Below are 18854 nucleotides of genomic sequence, written 5' to 3' on the forward strand. Positions count from 1 at the left end.
GGATTTCCATTTTGGCTTAAGGATTCTAGAGTTCTCTTTTTAATATGAGCAAATCTTCCCAAATATTATATAGAATGCTCTTTATACAATATTTAGGAAGATTATATAAAGAGCATTCTATACAATATATAGAATGTATAGAATACCATTCTATATGTTTTATAGAGTATACAATATTCTATGCAATATATAGATGTGATGGTGTCAAGTCCAGATAAACCCATTGTTAAAATGCATTCAGAAAACCTAACCTGTGGAATATTGTAGCTTAGCAACATAGTTCACTGTCCAGTTCACCTTCATGTTTGCATGTCTGTTTTTATTTTATTTTATTTTTTATTGACTTATTTATTTAGTTAGAGTTTGAGATTTTTACATAGTGTTTTTATTTTATTTTTTATCTTTCTTTCTGAAATTGCTCAGGTGTACCAAGGGACATTGTTATATACGGTGAAGATCTAAGTTTAATAGGTGCTGTAATAATAGAAGGCTGTGCCAGTGTGCTCAGAGGCTATGGAAATGATTTCATTATACTTAGAGATGGAGTTAGGAGTTAGGAGCTGTAGAGATTAAGAAGAGGTTAACTTTGTCATGATGGATGAATGGGAAATATAAAATGAGAGTATTAGGTCTAGGTGAAGGACAGTGAAGTAGAATGGAGAAAGAAAAATCACCTTAGAAGTTGAGATAGGAAAGGATCATAAAGGGCTTGGTATATATCATACCACAAGGTTTAAATTTTATTCTGTATACAGTGGACATTTTTAAGTAGATCAGTAGCATAATCAGATTGATTCCACCACTAGGACCCCCAAATCCCTTCTCCATTGTAATTTTGGTAAGAACCTCTAGAGATGTAGAGACAGATGAGACTGGAAGGTAGGGGACCAGTTAGAAGGTTACTGTAGTAATCTAGGAGAGAAATAAGAAAAAATTTGAATGGGGATATAAGCATGGAAAATGGAGGGGTAGGAATACCAATTTAAAAATTTGTACAGGTAAAATGGATAGAATTTGATGATTGATCAGTGAGAAAGAAAAGAGAATTCTGAAGTGTTTTTCATGATGACAGTGTAGGATATTATCTCTAATGCCTATCTAATATTGAAATACCATGGGCCTGAAAAATACTTTGTTACATCCTTTTCTGATTGAGATGAGGAATCATTTTTAAAAGTTACTAGAAATTGACATAAAAGTAGGAAAATGTAGACATAAAATTACATTTCTCTTAATAAAGAAGTGTTAATCAGTTATCTTGGGGTTCAGTATAAAGGCCACCCTCTTGATAATCTCACAGGTAAGAGGGTACTTAAGTCACTTATTTGTACAAGTACTTGACCCATCTACATATTATTTCTGGTAGCGAAGCAGCTGTTTGGGATTAAGTTGCAGAATTGTGTAACTATCATGGTGAGTGACAAAAATTTAATTTTACCAGCACAGTAAAAGTATACATTATGGCAGGGGTGTGAATTGGGAAATGCTACTTATAAGCCATGATTTATGACTCAGAAAGATGATCTTGTTATTATCATTATCGGTTTAATGTACTGTAATGGTAAAATATAGTTGATTGATAGACTGTTGGAAATATAAAAACATTATAATTTTTAATGTATAATACAATACACTAATATTAATATAATACACAAGACTATTGCAGAGGTTTTAGTCCTTCTTTAGCTCAAGGATAGCATAATGAAGGTACAAAATGTCTAGAAGAGGGTAACCAAAATCCAGCTTGTTAGCTCCTGTATGAGGATAGAATCTTTGACTACCTGAAGGGAAAGCAAAGACAAAATCTTCAAGATGAGAATGTGCAGACTTGTTAACTCAATTACAAAACAAACAGTAGGTTACTGGGAAGAAAGGTTTTAGCACTTGTCCTACTCAAGCTCAGGAGACATTTTGATGAGGGGAAAAAGATCTTTTTCTGTCTCAAATCTCCAGTTGAGAGTTTTGTTTTTGTTTTTGTTTTTTTGTACTGGCAGTTGAACCCAGGGTCACTTAACCACCGAGCCACATCCCCAATCCTTTTTCTAGTTTAAGATAGGGTCTTGCTAAGTAACTTAGGGCCTCGATAAATTGCTGAATTACGATCCTGCCTCAGCCTCCTAAACTGCTGGGATTACAGGTGTGCACCATTGGAAGCTTTTATGAGGAGAAGGAGGCATAATGGGACAAAGGCAGGGAATATACATAGATTTAGCTAGACTATGTTAATAAGAAACATGTCACAGTCTCAGTTTCCCTGGAATCCTTCTATGTCAAGGGGTCAGTTCTCAGGTTTTATTCTTAGCATGAGAAAGTTTGGGATGTAGAAAAGTAATTGCTTTTAATTTTAAAGGGGTTCTGTATTTTAGTAGTAGTTGATGATTAAAGTGTTTATTTATTTATGTTTTGGGTGGTGCTGGGATTGAATCAAGGGTCTTTGCATGCTAGACAGGTACTCTGATATTGAGTTATATCTCCATCCCCCAAAAGAAAATATTTTTGATTCTAATAAAAGAATGCAGTTGTGTCTAGTGGATCTCATGTTTGCACCATGAGAAAATTAGTTTGGAAAGTACAGATATGTCATACTGTCTTTCAGATTTGATAGTGATAGAATGTATCTTATACTTTTGTGGTGTGAAGAGGGAAATTTCTTAAAATCACTGACTATACCTTATTCCAAAGATTCCAGGTTGGAAAAGATTATCTCATTCTTGTTCTTGAATTCATTATCACCTTGAAGATTATTAGTAAAATCCATGAACTGTGAGCTAGAATATATATTAAATACAGTGTACCTTAAGGTAGTGAGTTCCAAACCTGATGAAAAGATTGAGTTAGATGTTTTAAGAATACTCAAACTCCTCCTGGGTTACAGTTTTCTTAATTTAAACAAATACAGGTTAAGTATCATTTTCTGAAAATCTGAAATTTGAAACGCTCTAAAATCCCAAAACTTTTTGATACTTGTAAAGTTTTAGTTTTTCAGATTAGAGATGCTTAGCTGAAAGATCTATACAAGAATTTCAAAATCTGTAAAACTCCAAAATCTGAAATACTTCTGATCCCAAGGATTTCTAATATAGGATATTCAGCGTGAACATGGTTTTTGAGTATTAACTCTTAAGTACTAGAAAATAAAGCAATTTGAATTTATACAACATTTATTTGTGTTTTAGGTTTTACCATGTAATTCCTGAGGCCCAAAATCTGAGATCATTTGAATTTTTTTTAAAGAGAGAGAGAGAATTTTTTTAATATTTATTTTTTAGTTTTCTGTGGACACAACATCTTTATTTTTATGTGGTGCTGAGGATTGAACCCAGCGCCCAGCGCATGCAGGCGAGTGCGCTATCGCTTGAGCCACATCCCCAGCCCAAAATTTTTAAAATGAATATTTTCTCTAGGTACCAAAATCTAGGTGCATGGTGAGCAACTTGCCTTAGGTTAACAGTTGTTGGTATAGATGAGACAGAGTCCAGGTCCACTGACTAAAATGATGTCTTAACATTTTATTTCTATAAATTATTCTTGTCCTTAGAACAATTGGTTTTACATATGTAAAAAATACTTTCTTTAATTTATGGTCAAGATGTCTGGAAATAATGTTTAATATGGTTATCTTAATTTGTACTGCACCATACTTGTAATGTCTGGGCTTTTCATATAGCTTTTCTGTATTACAAAATTAGCCAAATTTTATTTGATGATTTTCATAGTGTGGGGAAGTTCACTTACATTTATTTATTACATTTATTACATTTAATTTCTTAGTTAAATTATCAATGGAACTTTGGAGGGTATTTGTAAAACTGTTCTTATATATTTGAAAGTATAGCATAACTTAAAACTATAATTTTTTTCTGTTAAAATGGTATAGTAATAGTTCCTATCTGGTAGACGTGCTGTGAGGAGTAAATAAGTTATATATAGTATTTATAAAATTTATAGCAGAGTATTTGATGCAGGGTAAGCATTTGTATTATGATTGTCCTTGAAATAGATATCGCAATTATTATTAAACTCAGCAGTGACTTTGTTGAAAAAACATTTTTTTTTTTACTTGTGAAAATATCTACTGTGAATGTATCATGGACATTGACTTTTTGGGGAGCTTTTTATTTTGTTGCTTGAGCTAGTAATAGGGTAGCTTAGGGTAATAAGTTAGCAAGAGTTGTAAACAGTGTGAAGAGAGTATGGAAGGATCCCACAGCACTTTGAAACAACTGGGAGATTTTTCACATGTGTACTTTGACCCTGCTCAAGTGAACATATCTTTGTGAGTTTAATCTGTAAATGTGAGGGATTGTTTGAAATATGGTATATAGTCCTTGCCTGAGTTGGCTGCCAATAAAAGAAAAGATTGTTTTTCATTTACTTGTTAGTCTTACCTAATGAAGTTAATGAGTCTTTCAGTTTTTTCTTTCAGCTTTCTTGTCCCTTATTAAGTTCTCCGGGCTAAATGTTCTTTTATAATTCAAATATATGATAGACCTCAAATGTGAGTTGAGCAACAATACTACTGCTTGAGCAACACAAGAAACTCAGAAAAAGAATAGGACCCATCAAAACATCATTAAGCGATCTGTATTCAGGGAGAATATAAAATGTTACTTATTTTTTGTCATTTTGAGCTTTGGTGTTGATGTTATACATAACAGTAAGAGGGAAAGGCTAGAAGAAAGAGCATAGGACTTAAGCCTGAGCTCCAAATCCTTCTCAGTGGGTCACTGTGGTATGAGACAAATTATTGTCATTGAGCCTGAGTTTCTTTTTCTTTTTAGATGTAGATGGACAAAATACCTTTATTTGTTTTATGTGGTGCTGGGGTTTGAACCCAGTACCTCACACATGCTAGGCAAATGCTCTACCACTGAGCTGCAACCCCAGCCCTGAGCCTGAGTTTCTTTAAATGTAAAATGGAAATAATAACTAACCATAGGTTTTTGAGGAGTCATTGAAAAAAAATATATAGAAGGGCTTGATGCTGAGCCAGTTTAGGAAAAGAATAAGGTGCAATATTCTGTGCCATATATCAGGTTATATACTTGTTTAGTTAAAAAAAAAGTTATTTGGACTTTCAATTGGAGTTCATTGAATTAATTGGAATTTTGTTGAGGTATAGCTATTTCCAAACCTAGTGAGAAACTACAGAGAAAAAATTATACTCTAGTTCAAGGGGGTCCTGGAATAGAACTCGGCTTATTCTCCAAATCAGTCTAGTCTAGGTTAAGTTCCTCTACTCCCTGCCAATTCTAAGGCTGGTTGGTTCTTATGTGCCTCTTTATTACTGAGTAAAACTGAGTTTAAATAGCCAGTTAAGGTAGAGTATGTATGTTAATTCAAACTTTTAAAATATTTTCCTTATTCCTTTATTCAAAAGTGGTCTGACAGGAATATTATAGTGAATATAAAATAGGTGACATTCCTAAATGTAGAAAAAAACAGGGCAGCTTTGAAAAGATGTATATAAAACCTGCACGGATGAGCAAGTTTGTGCCAGTTGAAAAAAATTGAGGGCTTAATGTTTACCAATTTATCCTCACTATTTTGCTTACTTCTTTCACTTTAAATATATTATCTGAACCATTTTTCTATAGTTTTTGAAGAGGTCAGTTTCAGGTATTGAAATTGAAGTTAATTTGCTCAAATACTCTCCTTATACAAACGCGTGTGTGTGTGTGTGTGTGTGTGTGTGTGTGTGTATGTATGTGGGGTATGTGTATGTATATATATTTATATACAGTGTTTGTGTGTGTGTGTGTGTATATATATATATTTTTTTTTCAGGTTTTCTACAGGACTAGGAGAAGATTGGCAATTATGTAAAAAATCTAATTGTAAAAAACATTAATCTACATCTTTCTCTCTAAATTAGAGCATTATAAGCCAAGGAGGTAGGGTAGTCTTTTTCTAATCTGTCTTCCTGTATGTGAATGCCCAGCTTTCTTCTTTAATCTCCTTAGTTTCTTAGATCTTGGTTCTTTCAGAGCTCTGATATCATCACATAATTCCTTTAAATGGCAAGTAATAATGTCATAACTTTTATAGCCATAAGATCTTGGGACTTACTGTGAATTCTGCCACTAATTAATGATGAAACCTAGAGAAGTTTTTATAACTTGTTTAAATCTCTATTTTCTAATACCTTGCAGGAAATTTGAGAATTAAATAATACATTAAAAGCCTAGTTCCTGATACCTAATGATAGGTAACAATGAAAACGTAAGGACAAACAATCTTTAAGATGTGCCAGGCAATATATTAAGTAATTTACATGAAATATCTTTTTTCATTTTTTTCAACAATCCTGTGTAATACGTAGTAACTGATTTTCCAGATGAAGAAACTTGCTCTGGAGTTAACCACTTTGGTAAGTTGTCTCTCTCTAGATAGGGTATTTATGGAATATTAGATTCCAGTGGATTGTCCCAGTTACAGATGTGATGTAGACAATAATGAATTATGTTTGTTTAGAAACAATGAAATTGACATTTTCTACACTAGAACATGTTGGTGTTGGTCCTCTTTCACCTCAGCTGCCTTCAGGAATAGAGTATGTAAGATTAATTTGCATTTGCCTAATTACTGAAGCTGTTTTCCGATATTTGTTGGCCATTAGCATTTCTTCTTTTGAGAAGTATTTGTAGTTCATTTGACTTCTTATTGATTGGGTTATTGTGTTTGTATTTGTTTGGTGGTACATTTTTGATTTCTTTATATATTCTGGATATTGATGCCCTGTTGGAATAGTAGATTTTCGTCCATTCCACAGGCTCTTTCTTTGTGCTCTTATTTCCTTTATTGTGCAGAAGCTTTTTGATTTGATGCCATCCCACTTATTTTTTTTTTTTGATTTTTAGTTTTATTTCTTGAGCTTTAGTAGTCTTAGTAAGGAAATTGATGTTTGTGCCAATACGTTGGAGTATTGACCCTTTGTTTTCTTCTAGTATTTACAGAGTTTCTGGTCTAATTCCTAGGTCTTTGTTCCATTATGAGCTGAATTTTATGCATGGTGAGAGATTTGAATGTAGTTTCACTCTTTGGATATTCAGTTTTCTTAGCACCCTTTGTTAAAAATGTTGCTTTTGGCACCTTTATCAAGGATCAGATTGACTGCACCATTATAGATTTGGCTCTATATCTTCTATTCCATTGGTCCTCATATCTGTTTTCATGTTTTAGAATTTTTTTTTGTCAGCTACATAATATTCCAGAGTTCGCCTTTTTTTATGTTTAGTAAAAATTTATATTTACAATGAACATGATAGAAGCAACATATTTTTATGTAAATCTTGTCCTCATTTTAAATATTCTTTAGGATAAATTTCTAAAAGTAGAATTATTAAGTTAAAAGATGAAAACTTTTTTAGGCTCTCCATAAATTTTATGCTAATTTTGTTTCTTTAAAAGACTGTAGCAGATTTTCCCTAATATATCAGTATGCTCAGATCCCCATGTGTTTAACAAAATGAAATGTTATCTTTAAAACAAATTTGCTAGCTTGATAGCCAAAAATGTTTAAATGTTTTTAAGTATTGGTAAGTTTTTAAAACATTGACTTCTGTCAGATTTTGTTCATGATCTTTATTCTTTATTTCTGATTTTTTAAAATATATGTATGATCTCGCAGGCTATTAACCTCTGTCACCAAATGTGTATAAGATTTAAGAGTCATCAGCATAGTTAATAGATGATAATGGGTAAACTCTCAGATGCAAAGGATTTATAGAGAAGTAGGAGTGATGACTGAACCAGAGGAAAACCTTATAAGGAGTGGGTAAAAAAGCAAATAAACAGAATATGTTAGGATTCAGAAAGGAGAGGATTGAATATTTTCCTTAATATTACTCTTGCATCAATCCTTATGAGGTCCTTTCTCTAAGAATTTAGTTAAATAACTCACTTATGTTACTCAAAAATTGTTTTGATTTTTAAAACACATTCTCAGTTGAAGTGATAGCAGTGTTTTGGTTAATTTTTAAAGTTTTATACAGATATCATTGTTTTGGTATTATTTGGGAATCACAGCCTTAGTTTTATCTTTATCTATTCAGGATCTAGACAGGCAGATTAGGGATATAGGAATAACCTTTTGTTTAATTCATAGATTGATCCTAGAAGCAATTTTGGGGAAACTGAATGAAAGTTTAAGAACATACAATGTTTCCTTGAATATAAGTATCACAATTTCTCTCTCTTTTTCTTTTTTAAAAAATATATATATCAATCAGAAAACATTAAGAATGGTAATAGTTGTATATCTACCAGCTACCTAAGGTCTAGGAGAAACCAACAGAGTTGAAATCCTCTTGGATGTCAGCTTTTGTTTAATGCCAGAGAGAGATTTTTGTATTTCTCTCTGATTACCCTTTCAGTTATCCTGGAACTGATATTTATCATTCCCACGTTTTATACCTATGTCTTATATTCTGTATTTAGTTTTTTTCCCTTGTTAATTAAAGCAGATGTTCCATGGAAACTTATTTCTTCAGTTGAGATAATACTTAGACCTAGAGAAAAGTTAAATATATTATTATGTTACATTACTCCTTTTATTTTTCTGTTAACTTTCTTTGAATTGACCAATTCTTCATCAATTCCATGTTTTATTTTAATCCAATCTTTTGCCATGTGTGGTATATAGAACTCTGAAGTTGTAGGATTTTAGAATAGTTGAATTACTTGAGGAGGGGAGCAGAAGGCAGAGAGAAATGAAATGTAACAGAATAATCATGTACCTTCCAAAGCAGTCATACCTTGTTTATCTGCTTGGCATCATAAATAACTTTCAGAAACTACTCATATGGCTGGAGTTTCTGAACTAATATAGTCAAATTTAAAAAGGAAGATAATGTTGACTCATTTGTACAGAGTATATGACTCATACAATACAGTATGAAAACATGTTTATGAAGATCCACATAAACGAAAGCTGGCATCCAATTTGATTCAGACAAAAGTGAAAGCTAGTAAGTTAAATGGTACATTAATTCTCCACGTGCATGCTAGCAGAGCTTAGTAGAAAGGGTATATAAATCAGTGGACATGGGTTGTGGTCAAGCAAGTTAATAACCTTGCCTTTAGAGTTCCCATTTCCTTCTGCCTCTCCTGAAATAAGAGATCAGCAAGAGTGGGGTAGAAGGCCATATCTCTTAAGATCTTTTACTTTGTAATTTGAAAGTATTTTCTTTTGAAAATTTTCTTAAGGTTTATGATTTTTACTACATTTTCTTAACATTTTAAATTTCAGGGAAGACATATAAAGAATTTGCATAACACAGCTATACAGAATGGTGCTGGAGGAGCCTTGTTTGTGGTAAGTAATTAGATTTCTTTATAGTGGCAAGACTTGAAAATTTGAATTCATTGTAATATCTAAATTTGGCATGTAGCTCATTAGTAGAGTGCTTGCTTAGCATGTGCAAGACTCTAGGTTCAATTCACAGCATCACCCCCCCCCCCAAAAAAAAAAGAAACTCAAAACATAAACACTAGTGTATTTGGTGTATGTTGGCCATTGTTGGAATTTAAATATAACTGATTCCACTACATTTCAAGAAATTATCGTTCTAACTAAACCTCTCAAATAGAAATGTAAATTGGCACTAGAAAAACTTGAAATAGGAATTTTGATTGTTCTTTGATGAAATTACTATGAAACCTCATTTGATTCTCATCACACTTTAGATTCTTAAAAGTGAGTTATGTTGGCTAACCGAAGATTCTGAGGCTATAATTTGGGCATCCCCAAATGGCCCAAATTTGAAGCTCATGGATTTCACTAATGTAGTGAATACATTAGCATTTGGTCTTTATATTTTTGTTTCCAGGGTTTAAGTACAGGTAGAAATATATGAACTCCCCAACTTAGTTGGACAGTTCAGAAAGTATTATGTGTCTGCTTTTTCTGACATGATGCAGTTTTCAGGGATTAGTGTTTAAAGGCCATGTAGTAGATTTGTATGATTATTTAATGTTAGTGCTATAATAAGTAGCTTCCTGTTTTATCACCTTTGTCTAAAAACATACCATATAGGCAAGATACTTAAAATTATTATCAGAGTTTGTTTTCTTTCCTCTTTATGTCCTTTTAAAAAGCAGAACTCTTAGAGTTAATGTTCAAGAGATTCAGTTTTGTATTCAGCACACATACAAAGCATTAATTGATGTGTTAATTTCAGTGTGATTCACTTAATTTCCTGTTGACATGCCATTTCTTGTCAGTTTTTCAGTAGAGCCTGCTCTGCTCTTTTAAGGAAAAGAAAGAAATCTTTTTTGATGTTGCTAGTTTCTGTTATGGAAAACCTAAAGCAGTGGTTCTTAACTTTTTTGACCCCAGATCCCTTTGATACTGATTGATACCCCCTCTTTAGGAAAAACACATATATGTTAAAACTCAAAATTTTGTTTTAATTTTATAAGGATTGCAATGATTGATAATATTTTGGTAACCTAATTTAGAAGATCTGATTCCTGATGAAGTTGGATAAAATTTTTTGTTTTTCTTTTTTTTTTTTTAAAGGAAAACTACTACTTTTAACCTTTAATGTGTGCTTTCTGAAACTTTGAAAAATTTGAACTCTGCTAACTTTGGTAATCATAGTATCAAATATATTTTAGTCATTCTTTTTGATAGTTTGACATAGGTTGGAACTAAAGCGAAGAGATTAAATGATCAGTAATAGAATAGTAATGTACAGTGCTATTCACACTTTAGAGAGAATTTTGATAATTTTGGGAAATCTTTTCTTCTTCTTTGTGTAGCACAGGGATACTCCTGAGAATAACCCAGATATCCCATTTGATTTCACACCAGAAAACTATAAGGTATGACTAAATTAATATTATAATTCATTTATAAAATATTATCTTCCAGAGTGTAAAATGGGTGCCTTTTTTTTTTTTTTTTTTTAATACAGAGGATAGAGGCAATTGTAAAGAACTATCCAGCAGGGCATAAAGCAGCAGCTGTGCTCCCAGTCCTGGATTTGGCCCAAAGGCAGAATGGGTGGTTGCCCATCTCTGCTATGAACAAGGTACTGAATTCATTTTTGCTCTAGTTAGAAAAGAGGTGAGGATTGTGTGTGTGGTAACTTCCTTATATAGAAATCACTGATAATCATTAGTGTTGGAATCTAGCTGTTTGGAGCTCTTTAGTTATTTATATGTTTCCTTGAATACATTTATTGGTTCTCTTAATACAGAGAACTGAAGTACAGCCTTCTATTCTTGCAGGAATTAGTGAAGGCATCATGGTGAAAGAGTCTTTTTGACATTTTCCTGTTTGAGGGTCATAATGAAGGTAAAAGATCTCAAGTGTATATACTTTGGTGTCAAGATATTTTGAAAATTCATGTATTTTAAGACTAGAATTTAGGGGGCTGGGGATGTGGCTCAAGCAGTAGCGCGCTCGCCTGGCATGCGTGCGGCCCGGGTTCGATCCTTAGCACCACATACCAACAAAGATGTTGTGTCCGCCGAGAACTAAAAAAAAAAAAAAAAAAATAAATATTAAAAAATTCTCTCTCTCTCTCTCTCTCACTCACTCTCTCTTTAAAAAAAAAAAAAAAGACTAGAATTTAGGAAAAAAAATCTCACAGTGTGACCCTTAGTATTTTGCAACTTTGGTTACAGGCTATAACAAAAATCTATATAATATGTGGTATTTATGTCATCTGATTATACCATGTTAGAATCAACCTCCAGAAATGCCATGAGTGACCTACTTAATATGAAGTTGTTCTATTTAGAGTTAAATACAAGTGAGGGAGAGATAAGAAATACAGAGAATAAAACTAAGGTTCTTTCTACTTTACATTTAAGACTTCATGGTACTGTCCTACCTGCCTCCAACCCAAGAAACATTCAACCTACAAAACAAAAGAATCCAGAAGCTCACTCATTAGTTTCTTTATAGTGACTAAAGTGTAAGGAAGTGAGCAAAATTCCAGGGGTAGCTTTTCAAATTAAATAATCAGGGTCTTCCTCCAGATTTATTAAATTATTTATAGTGGTAGGGCTGTGACATGAGTATTTTGATGAGAGTGTCCCAGACTTAGCAGTTTGTCCTGGTTTAGAACTAGTGTATTTCATATCACAACTATGGTTTTCATAGGTGAGCTGAATTAGATATTTTTGACAATACCTTTCCCTTTAGAATTCCTGATATAAAAAAGTTCAACATATTTATTATCTGAAATACCATTTAATGACCTCTTTCATATCGATATAGATATATGCATAATTTTTAAGAATGCTAGATAGCAAGCCTTCGAAAACTCAATAGACTAATGATGTTATGTCATCTAGAAAATTAAAGCCAGGATTATAATAATGATAGACCAGCCCTAACTAACAACTACAAAGCCTTGTTTTTCCATACAGACTTGCCCTAAAAGGTATGCCCTGCTGAGAAAGTGATCCCCTTAGTGCTAAAACCTAAAATCAGGTATTTTCCGGCAATTCCTTGATGTGAGGGTTGGGAAGTACTAGTCTGTAAGATCTGGCTTCTGTAAAAAGTATTGATATGAAATAAAAGTAGTTTTTTTTTTATATTCTGAAAATAGGCGGTATATACACATATAAAATTGTAGAAATATAAAATTTTATGTTTTCATATCTAAATGTAAAGATATATACAAATATATGGGCCAATAGTGACCTTTTTTCTTTTGCCCTATCTTTTGCATACGTACATATCACCAAGTGACATCAAGCTTCTTTGAAAAATTAATGAAAAGCTTGAATTACAACATCTAAGAGTTTGAAATGATCAAAATAGAAATTCTAATAATACAATATCATTTTGAGGACCAGGTCTATAATACTGTATAGACCTTTAGTATTTTTTCCTCTATGAAAGTGGTTATAAAGCTAGTTTAATTAAGTACTATCCTTACTACACAGTATATGTAGACAACTATAACAACTCTATTAGGTTCTTTGGACTCTTTGTGGTTTAAGTTGTTTCTAAGAATTCCAGGGCTTATATCACAATTATCAGATACAAATATAAATTCTGCTCTTGAAGAATTTTTGTTTTAACCAAATGGAGGCTATATTGAAATTACATGTTTTACAACATACCAGAAGCTCAATTAATAAATATGGTGGGCTGGGATTGTGGCTCAGCGCTAGAGCGCTTTCTTAGCATGTGTGAGGTGCTGGGTTCGATCCTCAGCACCACATAAAAATAAATAAATAAAATAAAGGTATTGTGTCCAACTCCAACTAAAAATAAATAAATATATAAATATGGTAATTACCTTCTTAAAGTTTTCCTAATGTTTTAGGTTGCAGAAATTTTACAAGTACCTCCAATGAGAGTATATGAAGTAGCAACTTTTTATACCATGTATAATCGAAAACCAGTTGGAAAGTATCACATTCAGGTCTGCACTACAACACCTTGCATGCTTCGAAACTCTGACAGCATACTGGAGGCCATTCAGAAGAAGCTTGGTATGGAATGCTTATCTGTAACTTTTATTTTAGAAAACAATTGTCTTTCTAGAATGATGTATTTCTACCTAAATTTTCCAACTTCTTCCATCTTAGTAGGCTTGTATATCCCTAATAAATTTGTGTCTATTGTTTGCATACTTTCTGCATACTTTCATTCCTTTTGTGTTTGTCCTTAATTCTCAGCTTCAAAGGACAGTGTTTAACTAAATTACTTAAGGCCTTGCTAGGTTCCTGAGACTGGTCTTGAACTTGAGATCCTCCTGCCTCAGCTTCCAGAGTTGTTGGTATTATAGGCATGTGCCATCGTTTCTGGGAGTTTTTACCTGTTCTATTTTAGTCATCAAGTATTTTTTTTTTTTAATGGCTTTCTCTCTTTTTTTTTAATGTTTCTTTTCATTGTTGTTGATTATTTTTTATGTGGTGATGGGGATTGAACTCAGAGTCTCATGCATGCTAGGCACTGATCTCTCTCTCCAGCCCCTCATCAACAGTTTTTTTTTCATTGCTTAGAAAATGATTTATTTCATGATAGAAGATGGTACATGAAAAAGTGACTGTATTGTTTGTGTATTCTACTAAAGAAGCCATGGAATAAATAAGACATAAACAGTAATAATGCTTCACCGGATGGGAAATTTAAAACAGATGTTATTACAGCAACATTTAAAAAATAAGTGGGAATTTTTCCACACAAAATTGCCATTTCTGCTTTTATATTTGTTTAATGAAGCTAAAAGAAAGTATCTTTTAATTTTGTTTTTGAATATAAGTACTTGTATGTTGTAAAAATAGATGGGCAGTATTGAAGTGTACAAAGCAGAAAAACTTAAGTTGGCCCCAAGTCCCAGGCATGTATTCTGATTACTATTTGGTATGTTAGTTACAGATTTTATAACTTTTTATTATTCAGTACCTAAATGTATATAAACTGTTTGTGTATTTGTCCTGTTGTTCCCTGAGGTTGTTTATAGTAGAATTGCTAGGACAGATTTTACCATATTTTGCTAAATTGCTTTCTCCTAAATGTATAAGACTATTTTTTTCCTCACCTCCATAATAGTCTTTGACATTAGGAATTATTCTGATCTTATCACAGACTGTGATATTAGTAGTTATCACAATCAGAATGAAAATAATAGTCTTGTACACTGCTGCGTAACAATAAATACTGGAAAAGGGTCCCTAAATTTGATTGTTTTAAAGAAACAAGTCAACTTAAGAAATCTTAGAATGTTATGATTAGAAGTTTTTCCTTAAAGAAATTTAATGCTCTTAAATACTTTTTGTATACCTCTGCAATATATTGTGGGGTTTCTTTATCCCCCCTCCCACCCTGCTTAAACCAAATTGCTTTTGTGCTATAGCCTCACAGATCCAAGAGTATAACCTATATTATGGTATAACTTCTCAGTGATCATTTGTATTTTTTAGGAATAAAGGTTGGGGAAACTACACCTGACAAACTTTTCACCCTTATAGAGGTGGAATGTTTAGGAGCCTGTGTAAATGCACCGATGGTTCAAATAAATGATAATTACTATGTAAGTATTCCACTTAATATAAGCTAAAGTTCTGTGAAGTCATATTTAAAATATTTTGTTCCATGTCCTTCAGATGCTGGGTTCTGAATTATTCATTTAAAAGAAATGGTATTAATATCTAGAAGGCTTTAAAAATTACCTTAAAACATTTTTGCATTTTCTCCAGAAGATAATGACAAATTTTAATGAATTTAAATTATGAAAAATTTAATCTTCTTTGACATACAAATGCAGATAATAACCTTGGTGTAGCAACGGAGACTTCACAGTAAGATTTTGTAACATTTACTTCAGGTACTATTGCTATTAATCATCACTGTCATTTTTATTTGTCATGAAAATGAGTTACAAATACAGGTGAAAAACTCTTACTCCAAATCCTATTCTCTTCATCTGCAGAGATTTCCATTATTTTCCAGTATTCTCTTTTTCTATATATGTATGCATCCATACTAATATATAATGTTATGTTGTTTTAAAAAAAATTATAGAGATGGTAGCATACCTTAATATGTCCTGCTTTAGCTGGATCTTACAAAGTTTGATGTTTTTTTATTTTGTCTTTGAGCTAAAAGTTTTTTAGAAGGATTTTTAATATTCAAATGTATAAAGTTTTCTAGTTACCATTTTTAAGTTACTTGCTTTCTTAATCATTTTGGTTTTCATTTGTGATGTCTTCTTAGCTTCTATTTCTTAGAAATCTGTTATGGAAATTCTTTTAGGTCTGTATTTTGAAAACAGGTCTTCAAAGAAGAGACTTTACTTTGCTTCTCTTTTACTACTGAAAGATCACCCCCCCACCCCCATATCCTTACACCCTAAGTCTTTCCCATCCACCAGCATAAAAGATTCTAGACTCAGTTTTTGTGGAGTTTATTCTTATGTTGAAGGTATAGCTGTTGGGATCTTAAATGTGTGGTTTGTGTGGTCTCTTAGATTCTTTTGGGCTTCTGTAGGATTTGAAGCCAAGTTTGCTTGGTGCTCTAATTGTCTTCTTGGATTTTCATTGAGGTTTTGGCTTCTGGGTATTTATTTCTCAATTTAAATAGGAGCTAGACAGTCAAGGCTTTGTATGAAGGAGTATAAGCCTAAACACAGTAGATTACAGAAGCTTTGTGTAAGAGACAAGAGATTCTTTCAGTTAATAAGTAGTTAGATCTTTAGACTAGTAATAGATATTAGACACCTACTTGTAAGTTACAACTAATTACTATTTGTATCTCACTGTTTTTTCAAGAATATAGCATTTATTGGTTTTGTGCCTTGGTGCACTGTTTCTCTTTTATATTTTCTCATTTAATCCTCAAAAACAGGTTCAGGTTGGTTTACAATTAAAGAACCAGGCTTGACAAAGCTGAGTAACTTGTCAAAGATGACTAGTCGTAAATGGTGGAGCCAAGTTTCCAATGCATATGTTTTACTTCAAGCATACTCTCTTTTGCCTCTTCAGCTATAGCTCTTGCTACATGTTTCATTTGGGGGCATGTACTCTATATTGGAGTTACTCAGTTATTGCTATCTTGGTATATCTGATCTGAAAAAGACAATCAATAAACTAACCAGTGCTGGAGATTTACACCAGTTGCAGCAGTAGAAATGATTTGAAGTGAAATTTTTTTTCTAGGAGGATCTGACACCAAAGGATATTGAGGAAATTATTGATGAGCTCAAAGCAGGCAAAATTCCAAAACCTGGGCCAAGGTATGCTTTTATTTATATATAATAAGTTTTAATGTCTTTACATAAATTAATATTTCACATAAACAATTTAAAAAATTTTATATCTATGTTCATAGGAGTTGGCAGGGATTTGGGATACCTAAACCAATCTGTCATGTAGAGCAAGAATTTTGATTTTCTAAAATCTTATCAGATAATCATTTGATATCTGAATATTTATAAAAAAGAAAAATTTACTACAAATAGACATATTATATTGAAATGAGATTGACCCGATGTCTGGCTCCCTGTAATTTTCACCTAAAGAACCAATTCTGTCCTTTAAATCACAAGATAATTTTAATACTTATTCCAAATGATAGCTCTTCGGGTACTAGAAATAGCTATTTTGTCTTCCCCATATCTTTTTTTCAGATGAATATCTGTATTTCTTCGATTGTTCCTCCTTTCCTCCTATGGCACAGTTTTGGTTTCCCATTTTTGTGGGATTTCTGTGGTTGTGACTTCAAAGTGATATTTAAACTGATCACAGTGGTCACATACCTCAATGACATTTTGGTCAGCAAGAAACTACATATGCAATGGTGAGGCTCTATAAGATTAAAATGATGCTGAAAAATTCTCTTATCTAGTATTTTTACTATATTTTTTTCTATGCTTATATATGGTTAGACATAAAAATATGTTTATAGTTTCCTGTAGTATTCATTACAGCAATGAAGAGCAGTTGGGTATGTAGTAGGTATATATGAGGCTATGTAGATTTCTATAAGTACAGTCCTGTGATGTACGTTGAGTGACAAAATTGGGTAATGATGCATTTCTCAGAAACTGTTCTTATAATTAAGCAACACATTTGAGTTATGTACTGATCAATACAGAGAGCACTGTGGAACTACCTCCTTTTGTTCCAGATATACTTAGAATAATGTAACCTAATTGCATCAACTCTTATTTCAGTTTAATTACACAATTACTCACATAGTCAGATAGAAAGCTCAGATCTTTTTCAACTGTTTATCCAGGTTGTTCTTATCCTATAGTTGTATTATATTAGTTTTCTTTCAATTAAACTTTAAAATTTCTTTGAAATTTCAAACTTGCTATCGCTAAATATAAACCCCTATTCCACATCTAAGTGTTCAGTTATTTAATAAAGAATTCTTTATTAATACTAGCAACACTGATGGTTTCATATAGTTGTAATCCCTGTTTTTTTGGTATCACATAAATGTTTTCTTCTCTTTAACACATTTATAGATTTTAATATATAGTAACTGATGTTTTAAAATAGCAATGATGTGCTCTTTATTTCCCTGATCCTAGTTTTTATTATAAATAACAATTCTTTGAAGTTGACTTATAAAGTAAAGAGGATAGAGTGGTTTGTAATTTGCATTTTAGAAGAATGCATCTATTATTCTAGCAGACTAATGATTCTACTTAATGAAAAAATAAGGTCAGTACAAGGTAACTTGAGGGTTAGTGAATACTAATTGACCCTATTGACTATTCTAACTAACATGTACTATTTTCACCACACTGTGCATATATACTTGAATTTGCTTAAAGAGATTTGGCATTTCTTCTTGGTTCCTCTCTTTATTAGATTATACTTGCTTTTTCAGGAGATAAAATAGTTCCATTGTGAAAAATCATTCCTGGATGAAAATTAAGTGAAACTTCTTGTCATTTAACATTATCGGATCTTACTGAACCAGTGCTCCTGTCTAAACTTATTCTTGCTTCAAATGTTGATTTTTCCCTCAATCCCCTAAAACATCTGTATTTCATAGTATTTTCCACAAGCCTCAGATCCTTTAGTATTTAGAAGTCTTTAAATGAGTTTATGCTATTTTTGTAATTAACCTATAACTTTTCAGTTTTTGGATGTTTTTAAAAATGATGTAAATCCAAGAGTTGCGTCCACTGTCATATGTTTGTAATCCCAACTCCTTAGGAGACTGAAGCAGGAGGATCTCAAGTTTGAGGCAAGCCTTGGCAACTTAATGAGACCCTCTCTCAAAAATAAAATGGGCTGATAATGTAGCTTAGTGGAGTGCCCCTGGTTTCCCTTCCCTGTATTGCAAACAGAACAACCCCCTCAAAAACCTAAGGATAGATTTCCTTGTGAAATCCACTTAGGTTCTTTAGGTGGTCCCCTTTGTT

The 18854-nt window shown here is 32.3% G+C and overlaps 1 protein-coding gene across 1 annotated transcript in view; it reads left to right on the top strand.

Annotated features, from left to right (window-relative positions):
• Ndufv2 (NADH:ubiquinone oxidoreductase core subunit V2) overlaps window positions 1-18854 on the top strand; it is a 29432-nt gene that overhangs the window by 3794 nt on the left and 6784 nt on the right. The window contains exons 2-7 of the mRNA XM_026412205.1: window positions 9251-9316; window positions 10765-10827; window positions 10920-11036; window positions 13293-13461; window positions 14896-15005; window positions 16630-16706. Of these exons, the coding sequence (XP_026267990.1) occupies window positions 9251-9316; window positions 10765-10827; window positions 10920-11036; window positions 13293-13461; window positions 14896-15005; window positions 16630-16706 (602 nt within the window). The remainder of the gene's footprint in view (window positions 1-9250; window positions 9317-10764; window positions 10828-10919; window positions 11037-13292; window positions 13462-14895; window positions 15006-16629; window positions 16707-18854) is intronic.

The sequence above is a fragment of the Urocitellus parryii genome, chromosome 13, assembly GCF_045843805.1.
Source record: "Urocitellus parryii isolate mUroPar1 chromosome 13, mUroPar1.hap1, whole genome shotgun sequence".
Classification (NCBI taxonomy): Eukaryota; Metazoa; Chordata; class Mammalia; order Rodentia; family Sciuridae; genus Urocitellus; species Urocitellus parryii.